At 38.4% G+C, this 13,084-nt stretch overlaps 2 protein-coding genes across 2 annotated transcripts; both read right to left on the reverse strand.

Annotated features, from left to right (window-relative positions):
- Positions 1-351: 351 nt before the first annotated feature.
- Positions 352-10,200, reverse strand: LOC144092790 (vesicular glutamate transporter 1-like). The gene is made up of 14 exons (XM_077625883.1): positions 10,020-10,200; positions 9,825-9,945; positions 6,236-6,488; positions 5,374-5,492; positions 5,186-5,300; positions 5,030-5,117; positions 4,881-4,967; positions 4,048-4,184; positions 3,827-3,976; positions 3,627-3,759; positions 2,711-2,821; positions 2,486-2,613; positions 2,353-2,422; positions 352-1,295 (listed from the first exon to the last, which is right to left on the reverse strand). Exons 2-14 carry the CDS (start codon positions 9,884-9,886, stop codon positions 1,042-1,044), a joined length of 1,707 nt encoding a protein of 568 aa, XP_077482009.1. The 5' UTR covers positions 9,887-9,945; positions 10,020-10,200; the 3' UTR covers positions 352-1,041.
- A 273-nt stretch (positions 10,201-10,473) lies between these two features.
- On the reverse strand, positions 10,474-13,049 carry LOC144092792 (uncharacterized). Its single transcript, XM_077625887.1, has 4 exons — positions 12,913-13,049; positions 12,649-12,827; positions 12,276-12,422; positions 10,474-11,410 (listed from the first exon to the last, which is right to left on the reverse strand). The coding sequence occupies exons 1-4, from the start codon at positions 12,954-12,956 to the stop codon at positions 11,214-11,216; spliced, it is 567 nt and encodes a 188-aa protein (XP_077482013.1). The 5' UTR covers positions 12,957-13,049; the 3' UTR covers positions 10,474-11,213.
- Positions 13,050-13,084: the final 35 nt, after the last annotated feature.

Here is a 13,084-nt window from a genome sequence, read left to right on the forward strand (position 1 = left end):
GGAACTTTTAAGTACATCAAAATGATAGATTAAAACTTACCTGAAAGAATATGGCTGAAAACATTTGCAATTTAATGAATTTTCTATATTTATATTTTTAAATTGTTTATTTTCTACATACTTGCAGCTGTATTTTTCTATATTTATTTTTTCAGTGTATTTGTTAAAGTAAATTCAAGCAAAAAAAGGCATCAAGAGGATCGGTTCATTAGCCTAATTGATATGCAATATATTCTATTTTTCCTATGAACGTTTATATTTTATATGAGGTAAAGCATATTAAATTACCGTGTGTCGTGCTAAACATTTTTACAACAATACTTGTGGTTCTACCAATCAAATACAAGTACATTCTATGTAGAACTATTGTTTATTTGGACAGTCCTACTCCCAAATGTGAATCACCTTTTACATATTTATCAGGTTCTGCAGAAAATTTCAAGGAATGATCGTATTTTGACAATTTTGACCGCACTGGACGTCCCCTACTTTTTGACCAAAAAAAAGATTGGACGTATAGCGCCACCAATGGTAGCCAACGGAGAGGCGATCCACCGCGCTCGTAAATTGGCACAAGAGCTCTTGAGATTGTGCACGTAAAATCTTTGGTTGAAATCAGCCTTCTCTGATTGGAGGTGGAAAAATGTTTGTCTACGATAACCCAAATCAAGTCTAAGACCAAACGCGATCACAAACAAACATGAAAATGGGGGCGCACCGACTCTGGTCCTCCATCCGGTCTGTTTTCCGTGTCTCCCTCCTCTACCACACCTGAATCAAACGATTGGGCAAGGTAACCAGAAGCCTGATAACCATTCCTGGTTATTTGATTACGGTGTGTTGGAGGGCGGCGATCGGGAAAACACAGCGGATATCTGCTCTCGAGGACCCGAGTTGGTGAAGACCCCTGACGTAGACTGACTATAGTCCACCGTGCGGTTTCGCTCCAGCGGGCGGAATCTGCAAAAAAGTTCATCCCGCCCCCGAGCGGAGCCGCCCCAGTCGCTGTAAACGTTCCCGGCCGGCGCGGCGGTGGCCATTTTAGCTCAGCTCCTGGCCGTCGCCCGCGACCGGTTGGACGTACTCCTCCGTTTTGTCCCAGTCCGACACCCAGCCGCCGCCCCCGTTGGGGTCCTGGGCGGTGGCCCCGTAGCCGCCACCGCCCACCCCGCCGGCGTTGCGGTACAGCTCCTCCGTCTCGTTAGCGAGCTCGTCCTCGTCCAGGATGCCGCACTTCTCGTCGCTCAACTGCTCCGGCTCGGCCCAGGCTTGCTTCTCCCCCGAGGCGAAGAGGCCTGCGAGGGGGCGACCGGCTCGACGTTGAGTGACCGCTCATCCACGGCTAGTCCGTTCTCAAATTGATTGACGACTATTTGCGGTCAAATCGGTTAGAAAGATTGTCGACATCTAAAAGGACAGCTAAAATATGACTGGCCGCGAAAAAGAGGTCAAGAAAATAGGCCATGACGGACGGGAGAGGGAACTTAACTTCATAACCGTTTTGACGTCCAATCCATTTTGACCGGGAGGGGTTCATTCGAACCGTCCCAGTCAAAGTTGATTGGACGTCTAGCACCGTCAATGGCACTTATATACAAGTAGTATTATTTAATGTTTTTTTTCTTATTATCAATATATTTTTAATTTAAAAAAAGGATTTATACATTCGTTTTTATATGATTTTTTAAAATTTTATATTAAAAAACTATTTATTTAGGGGCTGCCACCCTCCCACTTCAAATGGATTGGACATCTACTAGCAGCAGAAGAATAATTAGACGACAAAATTATGCATCTAGCATAAGGAATTAAAATTTCAATGTAAAATTTGGACCTCTAAGAGTTCATTTAAAAAATATATACCATATTTTCACGACTATAAGGTGCACTTAAAAGTCTTAAATTTTCTCCAAAATAGACAGGGCCCCTTATAATCCAGTGTGCTTTACATATGGAAAAAAAAAAGTGTCATTCAATGAAGGTGCGCCTTATAATGAGGTGCGCCTTATAGTCGTGAAAATAATGGGATTTATTTTGCAAGGAACTACATGTTTAATTTACTTTAAAAAAAATACTTTTCCATTTCTTTTTTGTTTGTATTTATTTTTTGGACCGATTTAATGTTTTATTTTGAAGATTTCTACCCCATTTCTTCTCAGTCCTTTTTTGATTTTATTTTTAGTTAGGATTTTCCAAGTTTTAGTTGTATTTCACTATCTATCATTTCCATGAAATAATGTTCCCCCATCGTTTTTTGAAGTACTGTCTATTTGTTAAATGTAAATTCCAGCAATGGAGGAATTATTAAACGACTTTCAAATGAATGGTCGGTCCTTTATACATGGTACATACCGTAAAATATGACGCCCCCATAATGGACGACGGACGCGATGAGAAAGACGCCTTGCCACTCTTCGCGCGTCTGCGAAGAAAATGGAGATTTGCTCAGGCCCAGCTTTACAAATTGCATTTCAATGTATCTCACCTTATGTTTGGTCATGGCGCCGACTATAAGCGGGCACACCATCCCGGAGAGCGTGCCCACCCCGTTGGAGATACCCATGAGGATGCTGGCGTAGCGTGGCGCAATGTCCAGGTGGTTGACATTGAAACCTGAAAGCAAGGCACACATTCAAAGTGTAAGGGAAAATAAAAACATTTAGACATCAGTGTTTGTGCAAAAGAGGAAAACGGCTTTGTTTGACTTCACCTGAGATGGCAAAGCCTGAAAATCCCACCGCGAGGACCAAGAAGGAGATGGCCATACCCTTGGTGTGGGAGAAGCCCACCACCAGCAGAAAGGTGGCCTCCATGCCAAAACCTGACAAGAAAACAAGGAGTTTAGCAAGCGCCTCAACAACATTTGGGGTCCAATTCACCACCATATTGAAACTTTCCGCTGTTCAAAAATAGCCAAGAATGTAGAAAAGTAACTCAAAATCTGCGTACTTTTCATGCGGAAAAGACTAGATGACAAAAACAACAAACATTGTAAAACAATCCCAAAGATTGGTGGCTAAACTATTTTTCAAAGTTTGAAAAACAAATAGAAAAATTAGATACTCAACATAAATGAAATATTACATTATTTATTATAATATAATTATTATTATATTGAAAAATTATACAAAATATCAGGTCCAAAAATAATGTTTGACAGTTAACACACTAAAATACCAGAAAATACAAAATTATTTTATTTTTTTAATCCAAAATACGGAAAATACGAAAAAATATTAACCACTATTAAAGTATATAGAAACAATTCCTACTTGTGTTTTTTTTATATTTCCGCATCAAAAATCAATAGCAAAAATTCAGTGGCCAAAACATAATTTCCGAAAAAAAGAAAAGGAAAAATCAGTCGAAAAAAAAAGGTTAAAAAAGCAGCATTCAAATTTAGTGCGATTGAATTTTTACCACAGAATTGTCACAACCGAATTTATTGAGACTACATTTTAAGCAGCTTTAATTTTTTAGGCTGAGTTTGGATCATGCAAAAATTCAGTGTTCTAACTTTAATGCTAAAAAACAAATGTTCCTTAGCATTTCAAATAAAAATTGTTCACTGTTGTTGAGGAAATAGAAGAAAAAATATTGGATTAAGAAGCACAAACTTTGCTCACCCCCGCAGTTCATGAGTTTCCTGACATTGGTGGTGGTCATGATGTGATTGGAGCGCAGGTGGTCGGCAATTTGGCCTCCGATTGGCACAATAATGGTCATCACCAGGTGGGGGAGCGCCGACACGATTCCCACCTTTCGTCCAAAAACACATCCTTTTATTTCCTATTCCGTTGGGCTATACCAAAATGTACAAAGTCACCTTGCTGATCTCGAATCCGAAGACCTCCTCAAAGTAGGCGGGCTGGCTGATGAGGAGCAGGTAGAAGGTCCAGCTCCTGCAGAAGTTGGCCACGATGATAGCGTAGACGGGCATGGAGGTGAAGAAGGCCCTCCACGGCGTGTTGAATTTCTGAAAGCGGACGGAAAGGCTTGGAAAGGGGGGACGCCACCGCCGCCGCCGTCGGGTGAAAGCGGACGCACCGAGATGGACTGTTGAGCCGAGTCGCCGATGCTCTCCTCGATGTAATTGCGCTCCTCTTCCGTGATGGTGGGATGGGCGGCGGGGCTTTCGTATGACACCATGATCCAGAAGCAGTACCACATGATGCCGAAAGTTCCTGCCAGAGGGGGAACGGGGTCTTAAGTCACGGCCATTGACAGCCAGATGTCCAATCTATTTGATTTGGACGTCTATCACTGTCACTAGGGGTGTTTAATGCAGGTTATTTATTATTTTAAAGAACTATCACAAGCACACAGTCAATGAATTAAAGAATAATTGATGACAATTTAAATTAAAAAACAAACTTTTAAATGAATCAAATAAAAGTAATTTAAGTAAAATATTTAAGTCATTTTTGTTTTAATTTAGTAATTGGAATGTTTTTTAAAAAAAAGGAAACAGCATTTTTTTAGTTTAAAAATATGTAAAAATAAATACATAAAAAAATAACTCAAAGAAAATCATCTCATTACCGTAATTGCTAAATTTAAGTTAACTTTGAAGGTAAAATTGAGGCTTAAAACAGAGGTAAGACATTTAAAAAACACTGTAGATAAAATACAAAAACAAAAGAAAAAAACTAAGTCGCATTAAAATACATCCTTAAATTTATTTACATTATTGACCCCAAAAAAATTAGACAGTCCACATGACTACAAACTCTGTAGTCAGGGGTTGACTGTGAGACCAAAAAAAAATCCATTAACTCAACCAAAACTAATCAGAAAAGTGCAAATTTAATGAAAAAAAAAAGTAACTCACCGTTATTTTTGCAATAATACTTACTGCAAAACAAGAACTAAATGCTTACCATAGACATAGAAGACTGAGGGCCATCCTGTGTACTGGACCAGAATCCCGGCCAATGGCATGGCAATGACAGCACCCGCATAAGAACCTAAAAAAAAAAAGATTAATCTCTGTCATACTCATTGACTGCCTTTTTTTGTCCAACTTTACCGCAAAATGCCGTCGTAGCCAGGCGGCTTCTCTCCAGGGGCGGCGCCCATTTGGCCCAAATGCCGTGACAGGCCGGGTACGACACCCCCTGCGGGACGACAAGCGACGCTTAAATAGACGGCTGCCATCGTGGGGTAGAATGCACACGTGCGTCACCTCCACCAGGCCTTGAAACACCCTGACGAGGATGACGCAGCCAAAGTGCATGCGGGCCGCCGACGGGATGAGCATGTTGAGGAAGGAAGTCGCCACGATGGCAAAGCCGAAAACCCTGAAAGCCGGGAAGGAGGTGTAGAAGGAGATAAAGGTAGGGCTTTGGGTAAATGGCGCGGGGCGCTAACAACCTGTTGGCGGCAAATTTTTGGCAGATGAAGCCACCGGGAATTTGCGTGACGATGTAACCCCAGAAGAAGGAGCCGTGAATCATTCCCACCGTCTCCGGGTCCCAGTCGAACTGAGCTTTCTGGTGGGAAAAAAATAATAATAATTACATGATATTCACTGGATAATCTTTCAATTTTTTACTTCTTGGTGCCTGATTTTTATAGGCATTAACAATGCCTGGTGTCCAAATATGTGGTGCCCATGAATTTAAATGAGTTTGTCACAAGCTTATCGCTAAGTAGATGTCCAATCCATTTAAAGTGGGAGGGTGGCAGCGCATGAATGGTCATTCAATGGTAGGCAAGGGGTTAACAAGTTTAAAGCATTGGAGGAATACATACAAATAGTGTGGATAAACACTAAAAATAGAAAATGACATTGAAAAATACATCTAAAATTGAGAAAATGCCAAATTGAAAAAGGAAAAAAATAAAATAATTATATATAAACAATGGAAAAAAAATGTTTTTAATGATAAATATTATAAGTGAATATATTTTTTAAAAAAAGTAACTTTAAAAATTATTTTAATGATAATATTTACTCTCCAATTCATTTTATTTCATCTAGAACAAATATCACTTATTTCCAAGATGAATTTTTATTAACAATTTAAACAAAATAAATTGAAAAGACAATAATATTTGGTTTTTTTTGTAGGCTTCAAAAAATATTTGTACTGTAGTAATTAACTAATGACTCATTCAAAAACTTATTTTACAATTTAATGAGAGAAATGAAGTTTTTTTTTCAAATGGTTGTATTCAGTTTAAAAATAGAGGAAAAGCATACACTGTTCGCCCCGGCGGTCGACCAACTCACCACCACCACTTCCTTGTTGTCCCGGTAGATGGTGTGGCTGTTAACCATGCTGACGATGGCCACGCCCAGATTGCAGCGAATCCCGAAGGAGATGCAGAAGCCGATACCCGACAGGATGGCGATGATGTAGCGGCGCGGCAGCCCGAAGCACGTGCAGTCCACCACGGGCAGCTCCTTCTCCTCCACCAACTCCGGACGGCCTTCGGCCGACAGTTCGATGGTCTCGCCGTTCTCCTGCTTTTTCTCCAGAGCGCTGGACCGCAAAACATGAACATGAACATGAAAGGTTACATCTCAAGCATTACTGCGCCCGATTAAAATATCCGAGGGGAAAAAAAATGACTACACTTTAGTTCTTTTAAGTCTATTAACCCAGTGACCAATTGACCTAATTCTTCTTCAAATGGATTGGTCGTTTAGCAATGACAAACCATTTTAATTCACAACAGAAGGACACAAAGACTATAGAAAGAATATTCTGGCACGTGACTAAAGTATTGTGTTTCACAATGAATGAATAACTTAGTACATTTTTTTTAAAAATTTAAAATGACTGATTTTATTCAAATACAATAAAATATAACAAGCACAAGAAATAATGTGGTATACTCATTTTTGGTCATTTCCGGTTGTTTTTGGTTGACTTCATTTTTCATATCTAAGTATCCACACACACAAATATGTAAGTTCTGATTTTATTTGTTAACCTGAAACTTTTCTAGGCCGCATCATTTTATTTTGCTAGTCGGTAACGTTAGTGACATGCTGTTGCGACATGGGTGCGTATTGTTTTTCAATCCATTAATATTGATATTCTTTGGGTGGGTCGTGCACTCATTGATGCTGAGCAAGTATTAATAGATCCAAGTATGAATTATTAATCATTCTGGAAGCCTTGAACTATTTTAGTCTTTTCTCTTGTTTCCTTGCAGCTTGTTTTTTCAAATACTGTCAACGCATCTCGCCGGGTTGTTTTTGTTGTTTTAACAATTCTTTTTACATTTTCAGATACAGCGGGTGTGTATTTGGTGACTTGTGGTGGTTTGAACGTGAATTAAAAGGTAATCCGCTGTAATCCTTGCAGGTTACCAGTTTCCCTGTGTTGCAGTGTGTAAATACAGAGCCAAATCCTGGCCCACGAGCTGCCAGTTTGACACCTGTGCCCTGAACTAACCCTTGTCTCTCTCATTCATATAAATGTGTTAATACCACTCTCTAATCATATACATGAGTTACTGATTTTGATTGGCAATGCGGCATTAGAAATCCAATCCATGCAGACTAAGAGAAGTTCGCAGCATAAAAATTTACATTTTTCTTAAAGAAATGTAAACAAAATTTATTTGGGAACAAAAGACCTTTTTTTCTTAAATTTCACACAAAAAGGCCATTTAAAAAATAAAAAAAATACAGCCAATTCGTTTTTTTGTTTACAGAAAGGTCAAGATGTTTAGAAAAAGATAACATGTTTGAAAACAATCATTCAACATGAATTGAGGTTCATATTTTCACACACAAAAAAGTAAACACTCCAACAAAAATTCTAAAGATGAAAAAAATGACCAAAAAGGGGTGAATAGAAGAAAAAGGCATAGAATAAAAAACTTATGTATTATTTTCAAATTCATTCAACTTAAAGTATAGAATTTTCTTGAAAAATAGTAGCAAGTTTTTTTTTTTTAAAGATTTTTTTTTCTTTACAAAACTTAATAAGGTATAATTTTTTAGTTTAAACAAAACCACTTTTTGGTAACCCTAAAATTTCAATTACAATTGTTTTCAAAGTGTTTCTCAACTAAATTATTAATTCCCCCAAAAATGCAGTTATTAATGAAAATATATTAAGATTTTTCACCCAAAAACTAACATCTGATTTAAAAAAAAACAAATTTTATTTCATCAAGAGTTTATCACTTCGCTGCCAACTTCCCACTTCAAATGGATTGGACGCCCACTCCCGCCAATGGCAGCCAAAAGCGAGCCAGTTGGTGCTAGGCATTGACTGACTTCCTTTTCTTACTGTTCAGGATTTGATCTGTGGTCTAAACACTTAAATCCTCTCTACAAATAGCCTTCGTCCGTTCCAAGCTGTCGAGGCCGGCAAATCCCCGGCGAACGAGCCAGCGGCGCCCCCGCACGCCTCGGCGTAACCCCTTCCCCCTCCGGATTACAGGGTGTGGCGCTCTCGATTTCGTGCGTGACACGCGTCGCACGGCAGGAAGCGAGACGCCACTTAAGTCGCTGCTGTCGTCACGACACAGGTGGGAAAAAGTAGCAATGGAGGGAAAGTTTCTTAGTATGTTTTGAGGAATTTCGTGTAATATCAATCATATCAAATTAGCTGCCATTGACGATAATGGAAGTGCAAGAGTTAATATGGAGTTATAAAGCGAGATTAATTATGTTCAATCGCATTCTGTTTCATCATTTTGAATGTACTATATGAATAAAATCTACATGAACTCAAAGTGAGGCAAAGATTAAAGAAAAATGTGTTAATTGAGATGTAGATAAGTAATTTCTTTATGTAAAGAATAGAAACGTATCACAAAAAGTATTTGGATATTTTTGTTATTACTTTACTCATTTCAATATCATTTATTTACATATTTTCAGTTAATTTACCATGTTTATAAATTAGATACATTATTTTGCTGGTGAAATTGTTGATTCTTTTTCATTTAAACTTCATTTTTGAATGAAATCGTTTTTAAAAGTACCGTCACAATTAACCAATTACGTAATTTAAAATTAAGATTTTATAAAATCAGTTTGATTATTTTTCCCCATGAGTAAAATATACTATGTTATATGGATAATCAAAATTACCAGTTTTAATTGTATGTGATTATATTTTGTAATAAAATATAACAATGTATGTTAAAATAAATTATTTAAATAAACAGATTTTGTATGTGGGGATATTATTATTAACAATAAATCTGAAAACAATTAATATTTTTTATATTAGTTAGTAACCAATCATTAAACAAAGTACAGTACAGTGTATTTTCATCAATCAATAATAGCTGGCATTTACGAGTTTCAACTTTGACGTAAAACTCCCTGATTTCCTTCCAATGTAAAATTTTGAGGATTTTAAGTCAGCAAGCTATCAAAACTAATAGATTAATAGCTTTTTTGTAGCCACTGACCAGAAGAGACAATAAATTGCGTGTCTTTTTCCAACCTTCTGCTGTAAATTTAAACGCGTTTGCCACAAGTAGACGCGGAGTTCATTTTTAGTGGGAGAACTGGTAGCGTGTGAACAAATCAGCATTCGCTACCAACCCTCCCAATTCAAATGGATTAAACGCCTAGCGCCGTCAATGGCAGCCATTGAGTTCATTTCTCTTGCAGTGTTATTTATGAAACATTCTTTTACTATATCAACATCAAACTCTATTTCTTCCTTTTCTCTTTTATTGGGATGATAGTTGCATGACTCCAAACTGATAAATTATTCAAGGCGAATTCCTGTATGGGATACTTTACATTGAGCGCTCATGTAAATGGAGACTAGAGAGGAAAAGTAAGGGCAAAAAACTACAATACATGACTTTTTCCTTTAAAATTTGAATGTACTCACCCATAGATTTTGCCCAGAGTTTTGGCTGCCACGGCCTTAAACCTGTCTGGCCGGATCTCCATCTTTCCAAGTCCAGCCTGTGCACGCTCCCGACAGCTCAGTCCCCGCTAACGCATCCAAACTTCAAAATCAAAGAGAAAAACAAAAATTAGAAGAAAAAAAACGCCAAAATAAACATGCTGTAAATTCACTCACCTTCAGCCTTGTTGGTGAGAAATGAAATTCCCATACATTGTCCAAGTGGCACTTAGTTGTCCTCAATATGGTCAAAATACTAAAAAAAAACTATATAGATTTATGTTCTAGGGAAGTGGGATGCCCACGAGAGGCAACTTTGGACGAGAGTCATGGCTGCTGTCTTTCCTGAGTCCAGATTACGCAGTCTAATCTCCCCACTACGGAGTGAGCGGCAGGTATAGCATGTCACTTCCTCCGCCGCGTGCTATTCCTGGAGCGCACGCGTTGCCAAAGTACGGAGGAGAGAGACAAAAAAATCTAAAGAATAAAGAGTTAATTATCACAACTACATTTTAAAAGGACTCAGCCTCTCCCACTCTATCATTGGTGGTAAAAAGTTTCTGAATGAGATGTATGGGATTCAATTAAAATCCGATTGGAGGGCTATCTTGTTTATTTGGAGAACAAATCCATTCAAAATATTATACATACAAATGTCTATACAGTGACCCCGTGGCTTTTTTTGTGATTAATGAAAACAGTTGTGTTGTTACTTTGTTGTGGAATTATTAGGTGCAGTTCAACAATAAGATGGTGGCGCCTTAATTGATTTGCCAGATGCGACTAAAGAATGAAAACATCCCATTAATGGTGGGTTCATGTATAATGTGTGTAATTCTGCTGCAAACCACTAGACGGCAGCATATGCAGAATTGAATGAAAAATGATGGGTTCTTATGGTGTTCATGATTATTTTAATGTAAAAAAAATAGTTTATCTAATTCCAACATTGACCACAAGATTTTATCTATAGTCTCGCTTTTTTAATTTTCACATTTGGGGTATAATTCCAATGTCAAGCACCAGGTGGAGGCACACTCGCTTACCATATTTGACTAATGAAGAAGAATAAAAACAAAGATTTCAATCATCTTCAATGCAGAAAATTATCTTTTTATCTAATAATGTACAACTTTGGGCAGAATAATTAATATTTGATGGAAGATGGTACATTTATGGTTTAAAAAAGTACGCACAATTTGGGCACGTTTTCAAAGCAATCCGCCAATGAAGGCGGGATTACTGTATGCGGTGACTGTAACTATTACAAGACCAATTAAACATTAAGAAATACAATTGACTACTAGATTGAAGTACTTTGAAAAATATTGTCTAACATAAATGTGATTAAAGTTTTGGTCGATTTGCTATTTAGATGCAATTTTGCTGCAGGTCTTTAGCGGAGATGCTTCTAAAGGAGCGTGAGGAGGAACCAGAGGAGGTGGCTCTTAAAAAGGAAGGGAAAGGCATAGAGGAAGGGGGCGGGGACAAGTAAGGTGGGGCGGAGATGACAGAGGGCGTGTCTGAAAGGGCGCCGTAACCAGTGGGTCGCAGGTCCGGGTGAGGATCTGGATGGGATCATTCGGATTTACTTATTTAACTATTTTAACTCATTCAGTGCCATTGACCATACCTGTCAACCTCTGCCGATAACTGCCCTTATAAATGATTATGATTCCCCTTACAAACACCGTACGACGCATGTTTACTCGCGGTAACCAGACAGTGTAATAGAAATAACAAAGCATATTCACCTTGAAGTAACTCCCATTCTTTCTGGTGTCGACCCGATCCTTGAGTTCTTCGTTTCTTACTAGGTGGCTCCTCCATGCTTGCTTCCACGATATTTACTCTATGTATATCTACGCATGCGCATGTCACCCTTTATCGATATTGCCGTACGCACCGCTAAAAAAATACATACGATCGAGGATAATTTTTGCTGGTATACCGTGACAATAGTAACGATCGATGACAGTAGCGTCGTTGGCTACCAGCCTACGAGACTATCTGGATTTGAGCCAAAACGGTCTTGTTGAGATCGGTTTTCATAAATATTGCCGATTTGTTTTTTTAATTTTTTTTCCCCCGTACAAAAGTCGGTGTACGGCGTACATGATTTGAAATGGTAAAAAAACGTATAAAACGTACAAGTTGACAGGTATGCATTGACGGCTCTCGACATCCGATCCGTTTGAACAAAACTTGTGCTTTGGCACTATTCTGCAGAGTTTCTGAAAATTCTAAACCTTTTTCTAGGAGATTGTGGCTATGAAAAGTTAAAATTATTTAGCACCAGCAAAATTATTGTTCTAGGGTGGAGGTAAAAACTATCAATAAAAAAATGACCTCCATATATCCAAATAGAAAAGTTGTTTTTGTGCTCAATTCAAAGCAGATCATGCTGCTCCCTTGTCATATAGTAGTAAGTACCTTGGTCTTCTCGAAGATGGGTGTGCAGGTAGGGTTGTTTGTTGTAAAACTTGTTGTAGATGCAATACACAGCCGCCATCAGGGTACACGTCCCAACCGCTGCCGCGATAAAGACACCCACCTTGCCACTGCCTGGATCTACTGGGGCTTTTGTTTTTCAACACACACAAAAATGAATAAAACATCCAAATCATTATTTTTGTTTACATTTTTTCAAAGACATTTGCATTAAATATACCTCAGTTTTTGTTTAAATGTAAAAACAAACAAAAAATATAGCAATATTATTTTTTTCTTTAATACAAAATACTATACAAGTAAATAATAGCTTAAATATGAACCTTTCCTCCATAAAAATAAAATATATACTCACGTGGTAGTTTTGCATTTAAATGGTTTGTCGTCCCCTGATTCGGTTGTAAGACGACGACGTGTTTGGGTGCCGGAGGAGGGAGCGGCAAGGGGTCCTGGTGGGTGGAAAGGGGACTCTGGCTACAGCTTACTGGCAGCAAAAGCAGGAGGTACAGTGGAAGAAAACGATGCATGATGTGACTGAAAGAACAAAAGTTGTGTTAGATTCCAATATGATCTACACCGTTTTGAGCGTTTAAAAGTAAAGTGAAGTGTGCTTGCTTGCCTGAGGTGGAAGCAGGTGCCGTTAGTTCCGATTTGAGCAGGCATCCAAGGCAACGGCGCTCCCGAGATGGCAGATTTCCACCGGGACCAGTTGTCACAAACAACAAGAAGACAAACAAAGGTTGGAGAAAAAGAAAAGAAAAACAGGATTGCATTTTGAAAAACAAACAATT

This window comes from Stigmatopora argus, chromosome 18 (assembly GCF_051989625.1).
Source record: "Stigmatopora argus isolate UIUO_Sarg chromosome 18, RoL_Sarg_1.0, whole genome shotgun sequence".
Taxonomy (NCBI): domain Eukaryota; kingdom Metazoa; phylum Chordata; class Actinopteri; order Syngnathiformes; family Syngnathidae; genus Stigmatopora; species Stigmatopora argus.